Source organism: Arabidopsis thaliana, chromosome 2 (genome assembly GCF_000001735.4).
Source record: "Arabidopsis thaliana chromosome 2, partial sequence".
In the NCBI taxonomy this organism is placed as follows: domain Eukaryota; kingdom Viridiplantae; phylum Streptophyta; class Magnoliopsida; order Brassicales; family Brassicaceae; genus Arabidopsis; species Arabidopsis thaliana.
Genome location: NC_003071.7, coordinates 1,526,883 through 1,549,853, shown reverse-complemented (window position 1 = coordinate 1,549,853; position 22,971 = coordinate 1,526,883). Strand labels below are relative to the sequence as shown.

Below are 22,971 nucleotides of genomic sequence, written 5' to 3'. Positions count from 1 at the left end.
CTCTCCAAGTTCACTCATGATTAAAAAGGCATGTTCAAGGCCACAGTGAACACAAATAGAGAACCTCGTTCTAAGAGAAAATGAAGTTGTGTTATACATGTTGTCTAAGTTTGCATTAAACTCTGGATGGTTCAAGACATCATGTTCACCATAAGGCCGAGTAAACTCGATAGGTACTAACAATGAGTAGGTTCAAAGCTGAAAAACACCACCAACTCAGACACAGTTAGTTTTCGTGTATACTCTCGAAGGTCTATCTAGTCTAGCTAGTTGGATTAGTCCATATGATTAGTAAATTCGTCATATGTTTAGACTTATTTCTATTCATGTGTGGGATTGTTGGAAATTTTTGACATAATATTTTTCCGATGACTTTCCGGCCAAACGGCTGAACGGAATTGTTGGGTCGTTAGTGCATTGGAAAGCTGGTAAAGAGTACTACAAGGTGGTATACTCATACGTCAAAAATGAAGTTGTATTGAATGAGAAATAAAGGTGTAAAGTGGGAAACTTTGGCCAAACCAAACCGAACTGAACCGGGCATGTGTCGGGCTGCGGATTGTAGGGTTGTCACGACGCTAACTTGAAGGCTATCGGGCTTGTGGACCGTCATGCGTGTGAGTTATTCTGCTTGTTGAGTTGAATCTTATGGAAATATTCAATATTCTCAAAATATGTCATATTCTCAAAATATGTCATATTCTCAAAATATAGTATATTCTAAAAATATGCAATATCTTGAGAATATTCTCGAAATATGCCATATTCTAAAAATATGCCATATCCTGAGAATATTCTCTAAAAATCCTATCTCCCTCTACTATATAAAGAAACATAGCCTCTCATTATTTTTCAAGATCGGAAACACAAAACACTCTAAGTTCTAAAGTCTATGCTCTCTCTTGCTTCTTAAAAGTAAGTTCTTAGTTTAGTAGTTTCGAGATTATATCGTAGATCAAGTTTGCTTGAGTCTAATACTCGTGTGCTCGGGTATTAGTTTGTGATCGGATGTATCCTGACATTCATAAATCGTGATTATCCAAAAAGCAGTTACGGTCGATTTATTGAATTAAAGAAAAATATATCATATCTTTTCTCCGTGTTTTACTTTTTGTCTTTATTTACTGTTGTTCTAATTTATTATTGTTATCGTTGTTTCAAATAAATTTGTACTTGTTTCTCAATTCGGTTTTTGAGCTCTTACAATCTCAATTCAATAAAAAGTCAGTTTTTAGCTTATTGCTCTAGACGGATTGAGAATTTTTTGAATTTATTTTAAAAAAAATTCTAAATCTTCTAAAAATAGTTTTGCTATTATCTTTGGGTGCTTACGCGGAAGGTGTATCGAAGAACGTTTTTACTTCTTTCTTTCTCCTCTTTCTAACTGATTTGCAAATGCTACGTAGCGATTGTTGTGGACAGTGTCTTATACAAACATCTCTAGTTTCCACGAACGCTCATAGTTGAGTGAGTTTGTGAAACGTGAAACAAGTTTCTGCAAACGCTTCTTAAGCTAGTTTGCAAAACTAATTCGGTGTAATTTAGTTACCTGAATTTTTTGGTTAATATACTAATTAGATCAGTTTTTCCGTGAACAAAAGGACTGGGATCAACACCAACAGCGAGGTCGTTGACACCCCCACAGTTCTTGAGACTCCAGATGAGATAGCTTTGCATCTTGCGAAAGAACTTGAAAAGACACAGATCGACGATTCTGGTATGGAAAACATGCGCCAAAATCTGTTCAGTAATGGTTCAACCCACACTGCCATACCACCCTCTGCTTCCCAAGGGATGATGCTATACTTGTTTGATGGCAAAGCCGGGTTCAAAACGTGGCAAGACAAGATGCACTACTATTTGGTCAGCATAAACATGGAAAGGTATCTCACAGAGGATCCACCAACAGTTCCGCAAGGTACCACAAATGTGTATGCGGTTGGAAGTATGAATACTTGGGCTCAAGGTGACTATTGTTGCAAAGGTCTGATCCTGAACCGCTTGGTCCACGATCGGTTTGGCCTCTACAACAAATCCAAGTCTTCCAAAACACTATGGTTGGCTTTAGAGAACAAGTACAAGACTGATGAGTCTGGACGGCAAAGATTCTCAACTACGAAGTTTCTGAATTTCAAGATGGTGGACTCCAAACAAATTATGGAATAGGTGGAGGCTCTTCAACGTATCTTCCAACTCGATCTGTTCACCTCCTCCTGTGAAGAGCATCCCTTTTATTTTGTTTAGTATATTCTATGTTTTTTAATTGTAATATTGTCTTTTATAATTGTTTTGATATATGAATTTTTGATTTTGCAATTTTTTTTTTTTAATGATATTTAATCCGGTCTCACCAATACAAACGTATTTATTAAGAATATCATAAAAAATCTCAAACAATAAACAAATATTATAAATAATATTAAAAAATTCTTTATGATACTATATAAATATCACCCATGTTCATGCTCTTATATTTACGAAAGCAAAAATATGTGATGTAAATATTTAGTGGCCAATAAGTTTTTAAAAAAACACATATGACCAAAAAATGAACATAATCACAGGTCATGTCATGGAAAAAGGGTTATACACACAAAATATCTTAGTACAATTATATATTCTTCCGGGTTGGTCTAAAAACACACACAAAATATCTTAGTCCTATATAAGACAAGTTAAATGAGATGTGTTATGATAACCATCTACGCTAACCATCTATTAGCTCGATTTTTATTTTCAATTTTTGACCCGAAATTGAATTAGTAGGACGTTTCTATTATTGCCTTTACTCCTACAACAAAGCTAAACAAAACTAACATTTAATAAATCAGTTTAAGAAAATATCAATCGTATCTACGGTTATAACAAACAAATATTTGACAATCAAGTTGTTTCCTATTATAATGCTTACGATTTTGATTATATTTATTCCGTTGTTTAATTCTAGCCAATTATAATTAAGTTAAAAAGATTTTGTCTGCTCACAAAGAAAACAAAAGACAAAATTACGCGACATGTTACTTGATAACACGAATTTTGATCGATATTAATACAAGGTGTATAACACGGGTGAAATCCTAAAATTAATAGTCACAATACAATTATATAATTTTAAAAAGGAAAACAAAAAATTATATAATTATACAGAACGTGGTTAGACGGTAAGACGGAATTTGATCGATATTAATATGAGACGGTATACAGTGGGTGAAATTCTATAATTAACAATAAAAATACAATTAAAAACAAACAAAAAAATATTAATAAAACAATTACAACTTAAATTTAGTTATAAATTAATTAGCTCGGGTATACCGCGAGTAGGGATGTCAAAATGGGTAACCCAACTCAACTCAACTCATAATCAAATAAGTTTAGGGTTAAATGAGTTATGGATTGACACAACCCATTTAACAAAATGGGTTGTGTCAATCCATAACTCATTTAATTTGATGGATTAAATTGTTAAATGGGTTAACCCATTTAAGTAATAATTTAATTAATTATTATAAAAAATAATAAATAATTATCATTATTAATTCATTATCATCAAACTTAGGATATTTACGGATTCCACTTTTTACGGATTTACGTTTTTGGCGGGAAAATCACGGGTTTACGTTTTTTGGCGGGAAAATTAAGGGTTTATGTTTTTGGCGGGAAAATCTCGGGTTTACGTTTTTGGCGGGAAAATCACGGATTTACATTTTTGGCAGGAAAATCACGGATTTACGTTTTTGGCCGGAAAATTACGGTGTTTACGTTTTTGGCGGAAAAATCACGGATTTACGTTTTTGGCGGGAAAATCACAGGTTTACGTTTTTGGCTAAGATACCACGCTCCTAACAGCCGTTACAAAACATGGCCTAACAGCCGTTATCGTTGGTTTAAGGACGAAAACAGTTGTTAGTTACGCTGTTAGGAGAGCTGTTAAGAATTGTTAACAATGAGTCGATTTGGCCGGGTCAACGATAACTTATAGGTTAAATTAGAAGTCAACTTTTTGTTGAGGTATAAAACGGCCATTACAGTGTCAACAAGATTTGAAAGCTTGAGAGGAAGCTTTATCCGAATTCCCCTTTTTCCCTGCAAATCCATGTCCCAAAGTCAGTCACTGGAATTAGAAACCAATGGAGAAAACCAAAACCAATAACCTTTGACTCCAGAACAGCTAGCTTGAGATTCTCATTTAGGATCAAACTTGACATTCAAACACGACCACATTAAAGAAACATTGGAAGGCTTTGAATCTAAGGTGTTCTGTTAATACCTGATCCTTCCATGCCTTAAGTGAATCACTCAGAGTTTTGGCAAATGTCTCAGCATCTATGGGTTCACACTCTTATTGAAACTAGAATAAAAAGGATACCTCTTTTTGGTAGCCAAAGAAATATATTATATATGAAGTTGTAGTGAGGAAATGATGGTAAATTACATAAAGAAGTCTCCAATCGTTGTACACACGAGACTGGTGCTTTTATTGAACAATGGACATGAAACAACGAAACATAAACACGTTCTGAAGAAGGGTTTTTCAACCAGAGGTGGAGGCTAGGCCACGCGTTGCGTTGAGGAGGTTGGCGTGATCGGTGTTGCAGTAAAGATAGCTCTCTTTCCCAGATGAAGTCGTAGTAAGGACTTTGGAGAAACCCATGTATTCCATCTCCTGCAATCTCTTCAAGCAGATGTTCGCCATGAACCTAAACAGTTCTTTCTTCTGGTTCCAGGGTTGGTTTACGTATTCTTCAATTGGCATCCACTGAGAAAGCCACAACAAGAGATCTAAGCAGTTAAAAAACCATCCTTGGTTCAGGTTCATCAAAAGATATACAATACAAGACGTTTTACCTTAGCAGCTAAGATCTCAGAGTCTTGTTTCTTGATTTCAAAAGTGGTTGGTTCTAACTCACAGAGGAAAAATATATCCGTTTTTATTTCCAAGAATGCTTGGTGGCTTTCCCTGCGAGAGGACATTAAAATGCAGTCAAGGTTAAACAGATCAAGAACTCATGGATACTTAATAAAGATGGCATGAAGATAATCTTGTTACCTGAAAGCCAGGACTTCTACAAATTTTGTCTTAATCTGAAGCAAAAGACCATAAGAAAACATGAATTAGATTACACTACATCAATAGAAAACCCAAAAACTGGATACGTACACCAGTTTCTTCTTCCACTTCCCTAAGTGCTCCTTCCCAAATATTCTCACCCTGTGAAATGTCACTTGGCTTAGGTATGATATCAGAGGGAAGTGCAAAATCATAAGCAAAACAACGAGAGGTTTTTTAACAAGGTGCCAAAATCCCATAAGCTCACCTCTTTAACAACACCGGTAGGCAGTTTCCACACTCCTGTACCTTTGAAATGACCATCAATCTCCTGGACCACAAGCACCTTCACATGGAAATATCTCGTTAAGTTCTGTTCTCATCATTCCAGAGGTCAAAATACTTACTAGGCAATGAACAAACAGAAGACCTTAATGGCCTCTCTAGTCCAGTCACTGGCTACATTCCACCAGAAATGCTTACACTTTTTCTAGTGATTTTGACTCTTTATCAAGCCATTGGGATTGAAAGAGATGGACCAAGAAAAGAAGACGGTAAAGAGTTGTTACCTCTTTGGTCTTCTTGTTTAGGACAAAGGCACCAACTCCAATACGATGAGACGCATTGGCAGGAAGAGTACTAGGAACATCAGCGATCCAAGATGTAAGCATGGTGTATTCCCTCTCGGCATGGTGGCACACAAACCCTTCCTGTCAAATTACCAACTAAATTGCTGAACAAGAACCAATCCAAAACCATAGTTACAAACATAAACATCTTACTTACTGCTTTTGCAGGTGCAATAAGATTGTCAAGCCCATCGGCAAGCTTTAACCATATCCCCTTCGTCCCCTGCAAATACATGTCTCAACTCATTGCCACTAGACTACAAGTGTCTTCTAAAGAGTCTCTCTAAGTCTCAAATCTGAAGTGGTCTATTAATGAAATACCTGATTGCTCCAATACACAAGTGAAGCTCTCAGCTTTGGGACAAAATCCTCAATAGTCATTGGTTCTGTCAAGTTCACCTTAACACCTCCATAATTATCTGGAACCCCTTGAAGTAAAAGGGACTCCTGATCTTCATTGTCCATGCTACAAAAAGAACCAATCCATATTCTAAGAAAACCCAAGTTCCCAAAATCAAATGTGAGTAAGAGGAGACATACCTTGAAGAAAGTTGAGTTATTTGTGGTATTGGAATGATTTCGAACTTCAGGTTTTATAACAAGAAGCTAAGAGTTTCAGCCAAGAGGGCGACTTAAAGAGTAGACTTTTAAGAATTTCCATGTAATTGAGTTGCTATAGAAACAAAGTTTCAAACTTTGTTGAAATTACATGGAAAAGAACAGAAGCAAAATGAGATGAGATTCCAAACTAAGGGTTTTGGGGTTTTCAATAGGTTTGGGCCATTTTGCTCTGTCAACGGAACAGTCACTCTCTCTTAAGTTACAGAGCGACTTTGGAACCAAAGAGGCACATTTGGGTCTTGCTTGCATTTTCACAATCTTGAAGACATTGGTTCGATTTTGCTAAAGTCAAACCGAAATGTTTTCGGTCTAGTCTGGTTTTCTGTCAAAATGTATTTTTTCCATAATATGAAGAAATGATTTAATGTACCAAAACATTAGTGTAGTTGTAGTCTTTGAATTACCATTTTATTAAGTTATCGGAAATAGACTCGCCTCTAGAACAAGTCTAGAGACGTGAAGGGAAGCTTGGACATCCAATGTTGTATATCATATAGTAGAGGCTCTATCAAGGAATGATCGAATGTCGTATAGCACAGCATTTTCACAATCTTGAAGACATTGGTTCGATTTTGCTAAGACTGTTTAAGAACCAAATTAAGACCGAAATTTTCCGGTCTAATCAGGTTTAGTTTTCCACTGGTTTGGTTTTCTGTCAAAAATGTATTTTTTTCTGTACTCTAAAATATACCAATCAATTCGTTACTGTAGGGTTTAAAAAAAATATATATATATATCAGACCAAAGAAAAATTTAAAAACAAAATAATTAAGAGTCTTATACAACAAGTTAGGTTACAGGAGAAAAGGAGAAAGAGGGTTAGGTTAAATAGAGAAACACTTTCTCAAAAGAGTTGTGAAGAGTGAAGTAGAACTATGATCAGGCTTTCCTTTGAGAAAGTACGCGTGGTCGGTGCTGCAGTAAAGATAGCTCTCCTTACCAGTTGAATTCTTGGTAAGGACATTGGAGAAACCTAAGTACTCCTTCTCTTGAGACCTCTTCAAGCAGATGTTAGCCATGTACCTGAAGTTCTCTCTGTTCTGGAATAAAAGGTTGGTTTATGTATACCTCAATCGGCATCCACTGAGAAAACCGACAACAATTGAGTGTTAAAAGATCTGCAGTAACTAAAACCCTCCTTGGATTTGTAAAATAAGATCAATGTGTGACTATATCTCTATACCAAACTCAAAAATATGCCAAGATCACATCAAACTTACCTCTTGAATAACACCGGTAGGAAGCTTCCACAGTCCGGTATCTTTGAAAACACCATCGATCTCCTGAACAGCAAGCACCTGCAAATGGAAATTTGTTCATCAAGGTTCAATCTAACGTATGGTTCAGGTCTTGTTGTACCAGAGAATAAAGCAAGACTCAGCAATATATAAACATAACGTAGTGAAAATCAATACTGATACACCAAACAGCTAAGCCAGGAGAAATATGAAGTAGTAGTAATGTATTGTTACCTCTCTGTTCTTGTTTAGGACAAGAGCACCGATGCCAATACGATGAGAAGCATTGGCAGGAATAGTGTTAGGCAAGTCGGAGATCCAAGAACTAAGCACCGCATATTCATTCTCGGCATGGTGGTACGTAAACCCTTTCTGTAAAATCACCAAAATAGAATCCGATTCGATCACTAAAGCTGAACAAGAATCAATCAAAAAACAAAACTACCAAATCACAAACATAACATCTTCTTAATTACCTTCATTGCAATGTCAACAAGACTCGAAAGCTCACAAGGAAGCTTTATCCAAATTCCTTTTTTCCCCTGGAAGTCCATGTCCACAAAAGTCATTCACTGACACTAGAAACTCATGTTCAAAGAAAACCATATCAAAGGAACATTGCAAAGGATTAAATCTTTAATACCTGATCCTTCCATGCCTTAAATGAAACGTCAAGCTTTGCATTAAAATCTTCAGCATTCATGGGTTCAACTTCCATCAGGTTTACTTCAACACGGCCGTATCTATCTTCTTTTCCAATAAGTAAAGAGATCTGTTGTGCTTCACTGTCCATGCTGCAGTATCTAAGGAAAACTCTCTTTATCACAACTTAAAAGACAAGAACAAGAAAACCAAATCCCAAAGAGAACAACTATGAATTTCTTGGATTGAGATTTTGAGAGTCTCACAAAGAAAACGTAAACAAAGAAAGTCTAGATAGTTTTCCATAAACCATTTTCTTCTTTCTTTAGTAAACAACAATCAATGGTTTAGAGATTTCTCTTTAGTCTTCAATACAGCTGAGAAAGTGAGAATAAACTATGAAGTATCAAAGGAAAAAAATCGTCATAAATGTCACTAGAGAGAACTAAAACAGAATTAAATCAACCAAAACAAAGCCTTTCTCAAAAGCCGTTCGCAAGCAAATGTTTCTTCTTCAGTACATTTTATTTAGAAGGAAACCATGGTGAATTACTAATGGCAAGTCTCCAGTCTTTGGACACACAAGACTGGTGAACTTTAATTGAATACACAAGACGTGAAACAAAGAAGCAGAAACACTTTCCGACTAGTCAGAGAGAGAGGTGGAGGCTTGGTCAGCTGTTTCCTTCAGGAGGTTGGCGTGATCGACGCTGCAGTAAAGGCTCTTTTTGGCTGAATTCGTAGTAAGAACGAAGCCCGTGTACTTCTCCCGCGACCTTTTTAAGCAGATGTTAGCTATTAACTTGAACATCTCGTTCCCCTCCTTGTTGTGATAGGGTTGGTTTACGTATTCCTCAACCGGCATCCACTGAGAAACCCACAACAAGAGAGCTAGGCTGTTAAAAGATCTTCAGTAAACTAATTGAGATTCATCACAAGATATGTAACATGTTTTACCTTAGCAGCATGGATCTCAGAATCTTGTTTCTGGATTTCAAAAGTTCTTGCTTCCAACTCGCAGACGAAAAATATATCCGTTTTTCTTTGCCACACTGCTTGGTGACTTTCCCTGCGAGACACCAACAATACGATGTCAAGATGAAATCGATCAATGGATAACTTATAAAGAAAGGATGAAGAGATGTTTTGTTACATGAAAGACAAGACTTCTACAAACTCTGCATCAATCTGAAGCAAAAGACAAAAGGAAAACACGGAGTTTAGATTACAGTATCAATATAAAACCCAAGAGATATATATGTTTGTCAGGGTTTGAAGACGGATACGTACATCAGTTTCTTCTTTCACTTCCCTAACTGCTCCAGCCCAGATACTCTCACCCTGTGGATTTGATATATTCAGTTGGCCAAGATATCAAAGGTAAGTGCAAAAACATACCCAAATCAATGACTCTTGTACAGTGCTAATAACTTGTGGTTGATACCATCAAGCCTTATCATTGGAATCAATGTGTGACAATATCTCTATATCAAGTTTACATGCTCAAGGAGCCACACCTCTATGAAGTTTAGCATTCATTAACTTGTATTTTACCAAAGTAGTGACCTAATCGATAAAATTACACACACACATAAAAAGATGTGCCAAGATCCAATAAACTTACCTCTTTAATAGTACCGGTAGGCACCTTCCAGACATTTTTATCTTTGAAATATCCACTATTCTCCTGAACCACAAGCATCTAGAAATGGAAAAAAATTCATTAATGTTCAATCAAATGTAAGTTTCAGCTCTTGTTGTACCAGAGACCAAAACTAGAGTCGGCAATAAATACACATCATGTTCATGTAGAGAAAATGCAGACCTATACACTAAACAGAATATTTGTCCAGTTACTATTGATATCTAAAGCCAAAAATGTTTACCTAATTGACTCTACTGATATATCTCAAGCCTAAAATGTTTTCTATTCTCTCTATTTTTAACAATTTGACTCTCTTTCAGACCATTTACATTCAAAGTGATGGACTTGAAATACATAAGAATTGTCTTGTTACCTCTCCGTTCTTGTTTAGGACAAAAGCACCGATCCCAATACGATGAGAAGCATTGCAAGGAAGAGTGCTAGGTGGCTCTGGAAGCCAAAATGTAAGCATCACATACTCATTCTCGGCATGGTGGTATGTAAACCCTTTCTAACAAAATCACCAAACATAATTTGATCACCAAAGCTGAACAAGAATCAATCCTAAACAAAAATTCTATCCATAACATCTTCTAACCTTAATTGCAGTATCAACAAGACTAGATAGCTCACTAGGCAGCTTTATCCAAATCCCCTTCTTCCCCTATCCCAAAAGGCCAAAGTCAGTCATTAGCAATAGAAATTCATGTCAATGAAGCAAAACAAAAAAAACCAATAACATTTTGACAGAAACAAAAAGACACTATCACAATGTTTAAATCCAGAGGTCTATATCTTAAAAACTGTTTGAGATTAGCAGCAATGATTCAAAGACGACCATTTTAAAGAAATTTGGAAAGATTGAATCTTTTTAATACCTGATCCTTCCAAGCCTTAAGTGAAACATCAAGCTTTGAATCAAAATCACCAATAGTCATGGATTCCACTTCCATCAAGTTCACCACAGTACCTCCAAATCTGTCTTCTTCTCCATCAAGTAATGAGATTTCAAAAGCTTCACCGTCCATGCTACAGTATCTTTGACAACAAAACACAAGAAAAGCAAAGTTTTTTGTCAAACCCATGTCGCTTCAATCAATCAAAACAGAACCCAAAAGTAAATGTTAGTAAGAGAGAAGAAAGACCTTAAGAGGAAACTGAGTTATCGTATCTGTGAGACACTTTAGGTTTATTATACAAATCAAAGGAGAAGACTTTGATAGGATTCAAGAATTTCCAGGCAATGAATTGGTAATCGAGTAACAAAAAGGTTGAAGAAGAAGAAGTCAACGAGGTTAGAAGCAAGTGCATATTGATTATGGATCGATGAATGTTCCTTTGGCTTACAATTTCGTGGAACGAAGCAATCACAAAGAAAGGGTTTTTCTATTGAGAAATGACGATTCGGTGGTTGGGCCATCAAGCTCCGTCAACGGAACAGTTCTTCCTCTCAGACAATGACGAAAAAGCACGGTGACTTTAAAAATTGGAACCGAAGAGGATTACATTGGTTCGGTTTGCAGTGATCTCGATTCTGGTTTTTTATTAGAACCGAAATTGTTTCGGTCTATTGTTTCCAATTTTTATACCAAACCAAAATTCTGGTTTTATACCAAGTATTTTGTTTCCATTTGATTTGGTTGTGTACCAAAATTCAAATCTGGTTTTTGTTAGAACCGAAATTGTTTCGGTCTTTTGTCTCCAATTTGATTTGGTTTTGTACCAAACTGACATATGATTATACTTAATGAAACAAAACAAAATTATATTTGACAAACAGCATTTTTTTGATATCATATTTCAAAAATATTATAAAGGGAAAAGTTGTTCAAAAATCTATGATACTTTATTAACACTTTAATTAAAAAACTTTTTAAGACTGTTTATAAATGCGGTATAAACAATGTTTTATTTGACAAACACCATTTTTAAGATATCTTATTTTGTATTTTTTTTTTAAATAGACCAAAAACAGCGGTATCATAAAATCGGTATTTGCGGAATTCTACTTTAAAAAAAAAAACATAATACCAAAGGGGGAACGCAACTAGATGATGAAACCATATGACTAAAATTATCATGTAAAAAACTATTAAATAAAATATTTGCTAAATATTATTTACTATATAATATATTAATATGGAAGATATATTAAAAAAATATATCATGGAAGATTATTGATAAATTCTTTCATGTTATGGAAGATCTATTAAAGTGAGTTTGAATGGTTCATATGATGTTAATTTATTCAATTCTAGTCAAAACCATTAAAATGAATAATAGAAATATTATAAAACCAAAAGGTAAATCATCAATATTTTGACCAAAAAGAAAGGTAAATCCTAAATATAATATTAAACTTCATAAAAAAATGTTGAATATTTTTTTTAAAGAAGACAAGAGATGTCCTCTTATTACGGATTCTTAACACTGATTTTGATTACTTTTTCTAGGTTTTTCTTTCTTTTGAATCTAACTATATTTTCCGATAAAAAAAACTTGGTGTATTCTCAAGAAACATCTAATGGCCATCACAAAAATGTCATCTCTTATAATACTTTCATTGATGATGTTGACTTTCATCTATATTCCCATGATTTCAGGTAAAAAATTTATCTGTTTATAAGTAATTATCTCATTTTTTTCATAGATTATCTTAAGAAAATGATAGTTTTGCCACTTGAGTCTTTTTTTTGGTGGAAATCCACTTGAGTCTAAATAGTAAATAGTAGATGCAAAGAAGAAGAAAAAAAATTATGTGGGGGCAATAAAAATCTTTAAATGTTCTATTGACTATTTTTTTACTGTTGATATATGAATCAAATAGGGCAATTCAGAGGAATCAAACAGTGTGAGATGAAATGTTATAGCACACCAGAATGCAATGCAACATGCTTACATGAAGGATATGAAGAAGGGAAATGTCTGAAAAGTTGGGATGGTGGAGTTGAGTGTTGTTGTCTAGGCCTCCTGGCTAGTTCTCATCAAGATAGTTCTCCTATTTCTAGTCCTCACTATATAATATTTCATGGCATATGTATTCTCAATATATGAATTCAAAAATATATATTCAAATATTATGATCGACAATATCTCATCCAAGTTCTACACTAATCAAATTTTATATCCATTATCATTACTTATTCTCACTGCAATCTCCACAGATCAAAAGTCTTCTCTTTTGTGCCAAACATTCTCAGATTTATTCTTCGCACTGAACCGATTGGTTATTTCGGTTAACCGTTATTTCGAATTTGGGATAAAAGAAAACAAAAATAACCGATTTTGGGAAAAAAACGGCGAGACGAGAGAGAGATATAAGTAGTTATGGGCGTTAGGTTATTCATTCGGTTTTGGTTTCTATTAGGTTATCGATTCTTTTGGTTCTAATGTTTAATCCATTCGGTTATTTTGAAATGTTGGTTCGGTTCCGGTTCTTTCGGTTTAAATATTTAGTATCCATTCGATTATTTTGCTTTGTATATTTTTCGATATTTCAGTTATTTTTAAGTATTTTTATTATTTTATATATATTTTCAAGTATTTTAATTATTTAGTATAAAAATAACTAATATTTTAAAAATATAATTATATTTCCGATATTTTTGATTACCCGAAATAATTCAATTTGGTACCGATTCGGTTTCGGTTCTTTCGGTTATAGAATTTACTATCCATTCGGTTATTTCAAATTTTCGGTTCGGTTCGATTCGGTTTAATTCTTCGGTTTCGGTTCCGTAAGTTCGGTTTGGTTTATTTCCCCAGGTTTTTTTTTTTTAACAATTTCTTTCAATTGATATGATTAATAGTGATTACAGTGTAGGGCGTTTGTGATAAAATTTGGTACAAAGTAATGATAAATAAAGGAAGTGTCTTGTGGCAGATGAGATTTTGCAAGCATATCAGCCGGTTGGTTGTTCGTTCTCGGCGTCCAACTGAAAATAACTTCTTCAAAACGTTTGCTCCATGACCAAGCTTCACGTATCCAATTAAAAGCTCCAAAATGCATTTGTTTTCTGTTCAGTAGTTCTTCCACCTGTTTGCTATCACCTTCAAAGATGACTTTACGGTACCCTTGACTCCAAGTATGCTGCATGGCCATGACCAAAGCTTGGAGTTCACTTTCCAAAGCATTATTCATTGTTCCTCCAACTGCTTGTGCTGCTCCTTTATAGAATCCTTTGTCGTCTCTGATTAGCCATCCTGAGTTTGTTTGTTGTGTGCGGTAATTGAAAGAGCCATCATAGTTGCATTTAATCCATCCCATTGGTGGTTGTTCCCATTTCTGATGTGTCGATTCCCGATTGTTGCAGCCTTCTCTTACTGTGTAATGATTCAGACTTTGGATATATTCTTGCGCATTCTCCCATTCTTGTACGTCATCCTTTGCTCGCTTTAGTGTACTTTGCCAAGATAAATTCTGGTGCTGAAAAACAAGCTGGTTTCTACTCCTCCAAAGTCTCCACATAATCCAAAGTGCAAGTTGAGATAGTTGCGGTTGATTTTTAGCCAAAATTCTTGATAGAATGATCTCCAACTTTGTCTCTACCGATGCACCAACGCTTGTTAGAATATGATGGGGAATGCCCGATGCGCGCCAAACCTGTTGAGCATAAAAACAATCAAAAAATAAATGCTGTGACGTTTCCTCATCCTGACAGCATCTGCGACATATAGAATGGTTGTTGATGTGTCTGCGACGAAGATTATCTCCCGTTGCTAAAGCCTCAGAACAAATCTTCCATAAGAAATGTTTCCCCAGGTTTATAGATAAAAGAATGGTTTACTTCACTGTTGAAACGTTCAAAACAAAATAGCAAAAAAAAAAGACATAACGGGCCCATTAAGGCCCAAAATATCATGGCTCCTACATTTTCGCCTAATCCCCAAAATTTCACCAAAAAAGATAAAACAAAAGCTGAAAGGAGGAAACCAGAGGAAGGAGACGACGACCACCACCACAACGCATCTCAGCTCTTCCTTAATCCATGGCAGTACGATCTCTCTCCCTCCCTCTCTTTTTGTCTCCATCTTGTTCAATCTATGAATCTTGATATTTCCTGTTTCTTCTGTTTCTAGTTTCACATCTTTTGATTTTGATGTTTCTGTGGTTTCTTATTTTTGGTGGAATTGTTAAAGTTTGATTCTTTTCTTTTGGTTGTTCGCCTGGATTTGCTTCGAGATTGATCATTTCTCTCGTTTTTTCTTTGTGGTCCTTTATTCTTTTGGATTTATTCGTATGTGAAATATTTTGACTTGGTTTTTGCTTGTAGGAAATGGAGCTTCCTTGTCTTGATCTTACAAAAGTTTATATGTTTTGTATAGATTTTCAGTTACTGTTGGAAAAATCAATACTTTTAGTTTCAAGATTTTGGTGTTGAGAAAGTGTTGGTTTTTAATCTTTCATAATGGCTCTGCTCTTGTAATTGGCTAATTCTAAATTAGTGAATAGACAAAGAGAAAGTCTTAGTAACATCTTGAACAGTGGATAGGGCTAATGAGAAGAATGGTGTAGTTGTTGTCTTTGCATATCATCTTCTGGATTTCAATACTTTTGCATATATAGCTTCTTGCTTTACTGAAACTTTTGCATGTATATGTTTTGTTACGAGTTATTGTGTTGGACATAGATACAGTTTAATCATAGAAGACAACCTTGAGTATCATCTTTTAGAACTCACTCGGGTGAATTGAAATGTTTGGATTGTGTCTAGGACAAGGGCCGCCCGTTGCCGAAGTTTGGCGAATGGGATGTTAATGACCCTTCATCAGCTGAGGGGTTTACTGTTATCTTCAACAAAGCTAGAAACGAGAAGAAAGGAGGTGGAAAATCTGACTCACCAGGGAAAGATGAACCTGGATATAATAAAAATGGGGAAGTTCTTGAGAAACCCGCCGTGAGTCGCAGCATCTCTTCTTCTTCTTCTTCCTCTTCTTTTAATCATATTATGGATGTCTTATACTGTTTCTTGCATGATTTGCAGAAAAAATGGTTTTGCTGTATACGCGCAGAATAAGTGGAGAGGTGTTTGCCTTGGAAGGTCTTTTATCTATATCTAAAATCATACTGCATCAAGAAGACTGGAGCTTGTCTGATAAGCCATGACAGTCACTTTTGGATTTTCGAGTGGTGTGTTTAGTGACTCCGGTTGTTGTGCAAGGTTGAATGTATCTAGATAACAACAATGTCGTTCTCTATGTATTGGTGTGATGGGTTGTATTCTTCACTTGTGAGTTAATGACAACTTAAATATTGCTATCTCTCTGTTGATTTTGGTTCCATGGAAACTTCTGTAAATCGATTTCGATTCAGTTTATTCGATGGTTTTTTGAAAATGTCTTAAACATCAGAACCAACAAACCTTTCTAGTCTTTCCTCAATACTCACAGAGCAAGATACAAAACAAATGTACTAGGAAACGTATTTGGAGATGTATTATGATATGGTCTCTAAGTATGAGAAATGTTCCTGCCAAAAAGTCCAGCTATTCCTTTCTCAGGGTCGTTCTGCTTCACAATGGATTCTCCAACCAAAACCTGTAATATTAAAATAAGCTCACACATCAGTATCACAGCGAATCATTCATCTGATTAATGTTTGCAGAGGTTTTGATGGTTGTGAAAGCTTACTGCTTTGACTCCGGCTGCTTGTACATAGGCAATGTCATCTGGTGTAAACAGACCAGATTCGCCAACCACCTTAACCCACACAACAAGATTCATCATGGTCAGGACTCAAGATTATATTCCAGTAAATGACAGACACCAGTTGAAGAATGGAAAGTGGAAGTACTTACAATCATGTCTCTCTCACGGATTTGTCTACCATGCTCTCCTTCAAGAAGCTTCTTTGTATTACTGATGTCCACTTCAAATGTTTCTGTGACACAAAAATGTAAGATTTGTGAGACTCCTCAACTGAACTAAACTGTCCACAACAAAACTCACATCCCCATGAAGTCATTCTAGAACCAGAGATATGAGAACTAGCGATATATACAAAAGCTATATTACCAAGACTTCGGTTATTGATGCCAACAAGCTCGATTCCTTCTATTCCAAGTACACGACCCATCTCTCTCTCATCATGTACCTAATTGAAAGTCAAATATATTAAGAGTGAAACAAAAAAATACTAAATTTCAACTTGCATAATTTGTCATCTAATTGAAAGAGACCTCAACAAGGGCAGCCAAGCTAAGCTTCTTGCAAATCTTAAGCAAGAAGGTTATTTCTAGGTCAGCCAATACAGCAGCAATAAGCAGTACTGCATCTGCGCCTTTAGTCCGAGCATAGTAGATCTGCCATGGATCTACAACAAACTCTTTGCATAATAGTGGACACTGCAATAATTTGAAAAACATGGATTACACAAAGTGTTTTGATAATAACGCACCAAAAGCACCAGAATTTGTTAAGAAAATACCTTCACACCAGCGCTCCTTATTGCTTCCAAGTTTTCAAAGCCTCCCTGTTGAACAACATCAAGATAAGAACTACAAATGTTAAAAACTTGTTGAAAATGTGAGTAAGATATCTGCAACTGAATACACAAGTGAACCTGGAAATACTTCTGGTCTGTCAAAACGCTGAGGCATGCTGCTCCGCCTTTTTCATAAGCTTGAGCAATCTCGACCTGTAAGACGATAAGCATTAACATCACAGCCAGAGGAATCATGAACACCTTGCGGGTTTAGATAAAAGAACAATAGCAAATCATATTGGAAACTGTTCACAATAAAAAGAAAAATGTTGATCTATTTCCCAAGGCCAAAGACTACAATGCTCAATGTTCCAATCTTTTATCCATTGAAGAATCAACCTTTACTCGCTTAATCAGAGTCCACTAACTCAATTCGAGAACACGATCTAAAGTCATAAAGGAAAGAAACAGAAACCAGTATAACATACCGGGTCAAAATTCTCTTTTAAGATTCCTCTACTTGGAGAAGCCTTCTTAACCTCAGCTATCAAGCCAGGGAAGCCAGTTCTTTTATGAGCCATCCTAAGAGCCCCAACAAAATCCCTAGTAGGAGGAGCATCCTCTACAGCTTTCTTCAGCACGTCAAGCGGATTTAGCTCCTTCATCTGAAGAACCAAAAGACAACCACCATTAAGAAAAACTCACACAAAGCTCTGAAAAGAAAAGTCTTGTAAAAAGAAAGTCTTTACCCGGGAAACTTCTACGTCTTTGTACCATGTGATCTCCTCCAAGATATTACGAGGAGAATCAGCATCATTGTTATGCAATCTCAACTCAAATGGTCCAGAGTATCCCAAAGGAGCCTTACTTGGTGGTTTTCTCCTTATCCTAATACCTTGACTAATAGCTAATTCCTCCTGATACATCTCTACTTCCCATTCCTTGATTCTAAGAACATTTCCTTTATCCTCTACTGATGAAGAAGACACAGCTAAGCTTTCCTTCAAATCCGACTTATCCAAAACAAAAAGGCAAACACTTTCAGCAACAGATTGATAACATTATAATCAGAAACCCCCAATTTTGTTCCAGATAGGGTTTTAGACTCAAGGCAATCACAAAGTTCAATCTAACAACCGTGGACAACATAAATCACACAGAATCAAACGAAAGACTCGAACTTTAATGGAGGGTGTTCATAGAATCCAAAAAAGGAGAAAAATTTGGTCGCACCTGTTGAGCTCGGATCGAGAATTGCGACGGAGCCCTAAAGTTTATCTTCCTGTCCATGGCAAAACCTGAAATTGAACGTCTGATTGAGACAGAATTGTTACACCGATACAGAGAAGGTGAAGCCACTTTAATTGGAAGTCTCTGTACCGGAACTAGTCCCTCCATTGCCGGAAAAAAAAAAGTTTCGAACTTTTGAAGAAGAAAGAAAATTCAAATGGTTTTTGTAATTTATGGTCAAACAAAAGTTTATATAGAAGTTGGATTATGAATATTTTTGGTAGTTGGTGTGATTAACACGTGGGTTAATAGTAAGACGGCGATTTTTTTTTGCAATGGTTGGTGAAAAATACAGTTGAGCAGAGACTGGTCTAGTCTTTACCTTTGATTTGTCACATTTTGATTGTTTTTCGTTTACTACACTACTTTGGTTAGGAAGTCTTCTATACTTTGGTTAGGAAGAGTTCAAATTCCTTCAAAAGTTCATTCCTTAGTTCATTCCTTCAAAAGTTCTCCCTTCAAAACTTCTTGTATAGTACCTTATGCACGGTTCATCCACTTAAATGCACTCCAGTTCCTCGAAGCCAACCTTTTTCTTAACCTTACTTCTAAACTCCATATATACCAAGTTCCTGACACTCATCTAGGGAACATGTAATAATTTTGCTCAATTTCTTTTGTTCTATAAATCTTCAAAGACATTCGATTACAAAAGTATTCTAATTTTGCTTTCTCCAAACCTAATTTACGTAGTTAATTCAAACTTGAAAAAAACAAAAATTAATGGAACAATTTTACGAGATTGAAAAAGCTAAGAAAACAATTAATAACTAAATGTAATTCGGTGCATTTAGTTATATTTAGCTATAATTTTATAACAAATAACATATTTTAAATAACATATCTTAAATAATTTGATATCAAGAAAAATTTAGTTATATTTATTAAAATTATATATAATTTGTTTTTTGCAAATTTTAGACAAAATTTAGTAAGGTTAAACTAATTTTTATTTATGACTATTTTTTTTTGTTTTTTTTTTCTTTGAAAACCGAAGGAAAATGATCAAAATTCGTCACCTTTCCTAACCAAAAACAAATAGAATAATCATAAAATCCGAAAATTCTCCAACCCGAATTATTCTAATTCAAATAAATCCAAATGTTTATACCTAGATAGTGATATGTCTTTTCTGCACATTCTCATGTTTCAAATCATTAGTTAACATTTAGTTCATATATATAAATAACCATACGTTAAGTTGATGTATAAAACATCTTTAAAGTTAAGTTATGAAATGACATATATTGACAAAAAAAAATAATGACATGTTTCCCGAAATCAAATGGTCATTTTCACCATATTATCACTGTCTAATGACGTCAGGATAATACTTGAAAACGTTGTAGCAAAGCCGGGAGATGGCGAAGAAGAGAGACAGTCCGAAGCTCATCAAAATCAAAGACGCCATTAAACTCATCAACCAAGAAGTCAGTCTCATTGGTATCGTCCTTGAACAAAGAGAACCAAAACAATGTCGCAACAATGGTACTTATCCTAAACCCCCTAAATTTGACTCAAATACATATAATTTGTTTTGTGAAAGCTCTAACATTTTACCCAAAATCTGAAAGTTGGATTTTTTTCTTAGATTGGATTTGTACTCTCCGGATAATTGATGATACGTATCCAAGTCCTGGACTTACTGTTAATGTATATAGTAGGACTCTTGAACAACTTCCTCAAATCAAGAACCACGACGACATGATTCTGTTTACTCGCATTAAGGCACAAAGAGTCTTCATTTTCCTTGTGTGTTTTGTGGAGGAGGTAATAAAGTTTGGATTTTTATTGTGTAGATGCAAACTTTTGATAGTGGAAAAAGAGTAAACGCTGCTTGTAGTAGATGGGTTTCTTCCTTTGCCTTGTTCGAAGGTGAGGATTTGGTTTGTTACCAATGTAGTTCCAATAAGCTTTCATTTCCTGTTTTGGTACTTAGCTATGCAGAGTATATCTTACAGAACAAAACCTTGCTCCGTAGATAGGAAAACGCTTTGATTTGGTGTGTAGGGTAATATGCTCTATACTCTCTATTAACATGAGAAAGCACTTCATTGTTACTTACAAATCTTTTTTTGGCTCAAACTGTATACCTTTTATGTTTTGTTGACTGATACTACCTTGTTTTCTGCTGTTTCTTGTGATGGAGATTCTCCATGCCGATGAAGATACGAGCGCTGTTTTTGTTTGGGACGGGACTGATGCACCCCCAGCATCTATTCTGGCTAAGTGAGTATTAACTAGCAAGGAAAAGAGTTTTCAATCTTCAGATTATCTGTTTTGAGCTGAGTCATTCATTCAGGCTTGACTCTACGCTTTCCATATCCTACGCTTACTCTTCTTCTATTTGGTGTACAATGTTTAGCAGTCTCTCTGTTCATACTTTACTGTCAAGAGATGTACTGCTCAGCTTTCCAACCGTTGGAACGATCTTGAGAGTTCATCTAAGCAGTCATCTCTTTTATCGGGTTAAACCTGGTGATTGGGTGAAACTTTACCATTTACTCTGTGAAGTTGATAGAGGATCTTGGGTAATCAACGTTACCAGCTCTACAAAGGTTCATCATATCGCTCAGGATGATCGTTTAGTTGAAAAGATCATGAGGTTAGTACTTCTTGAGGTTTCTTTCAGTAACTACTTCCCACCTTTCTGCTTACGACAAGAATCTCTTACCATTTTGTTTTATAATCTTATGTGCCAAAAACTAGGATGTATGATAAGAGACTATCATCAAAGTTGGGACACATTTCATTCTGGTGTTTTCCGTCACCTCCTGGATTAACAGGTTGCAAAAACTAGGATATATGATAAGAGACTATCATCAATGTTTGAACTCCAATTTTGGTTCCACATAACTCAAAAACCATTAATACGAAAGAGTCTCACATTGAGTTTAAGACATAATCAAAAGAAACAATAAACAACCACACAAGTCTTTCTTGTCCCTAACTGTGAAAAAAGAGAGCCAATCGTCCATCTTAGTATCTTCTGGGTGCCCTGCCGCCGCCGAAAGCAGGGATTGGTGCCATAGCTTGTTGTGGGTCGACTGCAGAGATGCCGAGAGTGTCAGACATTCCTAGAGAAGCAAGCATCTCAAGAGTCTCTTTGTCGACCTTGATCTCATCAGTCTTGATAGCAGACTCATCGGGAACAAAGTCCATACGGCGTTCACGCTCTTCTTCTTGAAGCTTGAGTGAGATTCCACGGACTGGTCCCTTCTGGATACGTTTCATCAAGTGGGTGGAGAATCCAGCAATCTTGTTGCGGAGTCTCTTTGATGGGATGATGGCAACCTCTTCAAGGATCTTCTTGTTAGTGTGAAAGTCAAGAGTCATGCGAGAGTAGTACTTCTCAATGACTTGACGAGAAGATTTCTTCACGGTCTTGGTTCTAACACGCCCCATCTTTCAGTTACTTACCTGATGAGAAGAGAAATTCCATGTCTTATTAAGGATTCAAAATCAAGAAACAACCAAGTATAGATGATTTATGTCTTAAACTTCAACATTCAGGTTGAACACTAAACAAACACAGGAACCACATGTAAATGCAATGTCAAATATTGTCAAGAGAATTGAAAATGAGTCAAGTAATATACATCAACATAACGCTCAACTTGAAAGAGGTCTAGTGTTCTTATCAAACAATATAAGCCAAATTTTATACATACATTTATATTCAGCCTAAAAGAATATTAACTCACGACACACTTTTGGTGAATGAAACACAAAATAAGAGAAATTCAGAAAACAACAGAACCTCTTCACAAGTTGGTATAATATACAATGCCTAATCTTAAGACCAAAAACTCAACTGCATTAGAATCTTAATTAATCAGATACAAAAGCTACATTATCAAATTTGACACATGAACATCAAAATCAAGCAACCTATAACAATTCACACAGATACAACAAGAATAGCAAACTATCAAGTCAAAAGTCATGTAAACGTGTTCACTATTATCCACTAGTCTTCTCAAATTGATTTCATCTTAGTTAGTAGATGAAACCCAAATTCAACATTACAGTAATTGAAAGAGCGATAAGTAGAGCAAAAACAGTGACTTCTAGGGACAATCTAATCAACACAAACAAGTGGGAGTGGGCAATATAAATCTAATGTTGTCAAACCCATTACTCAAAATCTACAGACCTAAAGAACTTACAATCGAAATCTAATGTTGTCAGAGATCGGATTTATCAATACTCACCGGAGACAAAGATGGAGACGGAGACGAAGAGAGGCAGAGAGCGATTTCGATTTGGAGATGCGAGAGAGGCAGAGAGCGACGATTTTGGTTTTGGAGTTTCCAAAATTTTCCCCATATACTGAAACCCTAGCCTTTAATTGTTGTTGGACCCAAATGGTTTTTGGGCCAAATTAAATCCTTTCATTTTGGGCTTGTCCATACTTAATTGGACCTGGCAGG

The 22,971-nt window shown here is 35.6% G+C and overlaps 9 protein-coding genes and 1 pseudogene across 15 annotated transcripts; 4 read left to right on the top strand and 6 right to left on the bottom strand.

The window, feature by feature from the left end:
- Positions 1–854: 854 nt before the first annotated feature.
- Positions 855–2,316, top strand: AT2G04460 (annotated as a pseudogene; the record flags this gene model as incomplete). Its single annotated transcript has 1 exon — positions 855–2,316.
- Positions 2,317–4,318: 2,002 nt separating this feature from the next.
- Positions 4,319–6,534, bottom strand: NUDT6 (nudix hydrolase homolog 6). Its single transcript, NM_126478.4, has 9 exons — positions 6,220–6,534; positions 6,001–6,145; positions 5,837–5,902; positions 5,620–5,760; positions 5,319–5,396; positions 5,162–5,212; positions 5,051–5,085; positions 4,849–4,960; positions 4,319–4,759 (listed from the first exon to the last, which is right to left on the bottom strand). The coding sequence occupies exons 2-9, from the start codon at positions 6,142–6,144 to the stop codon at positions 4,535–4,537; spliced, it is 852 nt and encodes a 283-aa protein (NP_178526.1). The 5' UTR covers position 6,145; positions 6,220–6,534; the 3' UTR covers positions 4,319–4,534.
- A 590-nt stretch (positions 6,535–7,124) lies between these two features.
- AT2G04440 (MutT/nudix family protein) lies at positions 7,125–8,343 on the bottom strand (the record flags this gene model as incomplete). Its single annotated transcript, NM_126477.1, has 5 exons — positions 8,182–8,343; positions 8,015–8,080; positions 7,773–7,910; positions 7,521–7,598; positions 7,125–7,340 (listed from the first exon to the last, which is right to left on the bottom strand). Exons 1-5 carry the CDS (start codon positions 8,329–8,331, stop codon positions 7,125–7,127), a joined length of 648 nt encoding a protein of 215 aa, NP_178525.1. The 5' UTR covers positions 8,332–8,343.
- A 135-nt stretch (positions 8,344–8,478) lies between these two features.
- On the bottom strand, positions 8,479–11,382 carry NUDT5 (nudix hydrolase homolog 5). Of its 2 annotated transcripts, NM_001335236.1 has the most exons (9): positions 10,971–11,382; positions 10,704–10,863; positions 10,424–10,489; positions 10,199–10,336; positions 9,805–9,882; positions 9,471–9,521; positions 9,334–9,368; positions 9,138–9,249; positions 8,479–9,048 (listed from the first exon to the last, which is right to left on the bottom strand). In NM_001335236.1, the coding sequence occupies exons 2-9, from the start codon at positions 10,851–10,853 to the stop codon at positions 8,827–8,829; spliced, it is 852 nt and encodes a 283-aa protein (NP_001324657.1). In that variant the 5' UTR covers positions 10,854–10,863; positions 10,971–11,382; the 3' UTR covers positions 8,479–8,826. The 2 variants fall into 2 exon arrangements, with proteins under 2 accessions (NP_001324657.1, NP_178524.2); NM_126476.3 differs by lacking the exon at positions 10,971–11,382 and having other exon boundaries at positions 8,632–9,048; positions 10,704–10,953.
- A 967-nt stretch (positions 11,383–12,349) lies between these two features.
- On the top strand, positions 12,350–12,879 carry LCR82 (low-molecular-weight cysteine-rich 82; the record flags this gene model as incomplete). The annotated part of the gene is made up of 2 exons (NM_001036242.1): positions 12,350–12,428; positions 12,653–12,879. 2 exons carry the CDS (start codon positions 12,350–12,352, stop codon positions 12,877–12,879), a joined length of 306 nt encoding a protein of 101 aa, NP_001031319.1.
- A 724-nt stretch (positions 12,880–13,603) lies between these two features.
- On the bottom strand, positions 13,604–14,365 carry AT2G04420 (Polynucleotidyl transferase, ribonuclease H-like superfamily protein). Its single transcript, NM_126475.2, has one exon. The coding sequence runs from the start codon at positions 14,291–14,293 to the stop codon at positions 13,628–13,630; it is 666 nt and encodes a 221-aa protein (NP_178523.1). The 5' UTR covers positions 14,294–14,365; the 3' UTR covers positions 13,604–13,627.
- A 370-nt stretch (positions 14,366–14,735) lies between these two features.
- Positions 14,736–16,157, top strand: AT2G04410 (RPM1-interacting protein 4 (RIN4) family protein). Its single transcript, NM_126474.2, has 3 exons — positions 14,736–14,819; positions 15,540–15,722; positions 15,810–16,157. Exons 1-3 carry the CDS (start codon positions 14,814–14,816, stop codon positions 15,840–15,842), a joined length of 222 nt encoding a protein of 73 aa, NP_178522.2. The 5' UTR covers positions 14,736–14,813; the 3' UTR covers positions 15,843–16,157.
- AT2G04400 (Aldolase-type TIM barrel family protein) lies at positions 16,117–18,706 on the bottom strand. The gene is made up of 10 exons (NM_126473.4): positions 18,482–18,706; positions 17,998–18,261; positions 17,737–17,913; positions 17,387–17,461; positions 17,252–17,296; positions 17,004–17,168; positions 16,840–16,918; positions 16,623–16,705; positions 16,456–16,524; positions 16,117–16,362 (listed from the first exon to the last, which is right to left on the bottom strand). The coding sequence occupies exons 1-10, from the start codon at positions 18,644–18,646 to the stop codon at positions 16,276–16,278; spliced, it is 1,209 nt and encodes a 402-aa protein (NP_178521.1). The 5' UTR covers positions 18,647–18,706; the 3' UTR covers positions 16,117–16,275.
- Positions 18,707–19,858: 1,152 nt separating this feature from the next.
- On the top strand, positions 19,859–20,927 carry AT2G04395 (Nucleic acid-binding, OB-fold-like protein; the record flags this gene model as incomplete). Of its 5 annotated transcripts, NM_001335231.1 has the most annotated exons (4): positions 19,859–20,026; positions 20,130–20,266; positions 20,338–20,424; positions 20,688–20,771. In NM_001335231.1, the coding sequence occupies exons 1-4, from the start codon at positions 19,900–19,902 to the stop codon at positions 20,769–20,771; spliced, it is 435 nt and encodes a 144-aa protein (NP_001318197.1). In that variant the 5' UTR covers positions 19,859–19,899. The 5 variants fall into 5 exon arrangements, with proteins under 5 accessions (NP_001318197.1, NP_001325231.1, NP_001325230.1 ...); NM_001335232.1 differs by adding an exon at positions 20,904–20,927 and having other exon boundaries at positions 20,130–20,767; NM_001335235.1 differs by having other exon boundaries at positions 20,130–20,413; positions 20,688–20,889.
- A 349-nt stretch (positions 20,928–21,276) lies between these two features.
- AT2G04390 (Ribosomal S17 family protein) lies at positions 21,277–22,965 on the bottom strand. Its single transcript, NM_126472.4, has 2 exons — positions 22,753–22,965; positions 21,277–21,958 (listed from the first exon to the last, which is right to left on the bottom strand). The coding sequence occupies exon 2, from the start codon at positions 21,941–21,943 to the stop codon at positions 21,518–21,520; it is 426 nt and encodes a 141-aa protein (NP_178520.1). The 5' UTR covers positions 21,944–21,958; positions 22,753–22,965; the 3' UTR covers positions 21,277–21,517.
- Positions 22,966–22,971: the final 6 nt, after the last annotated feature.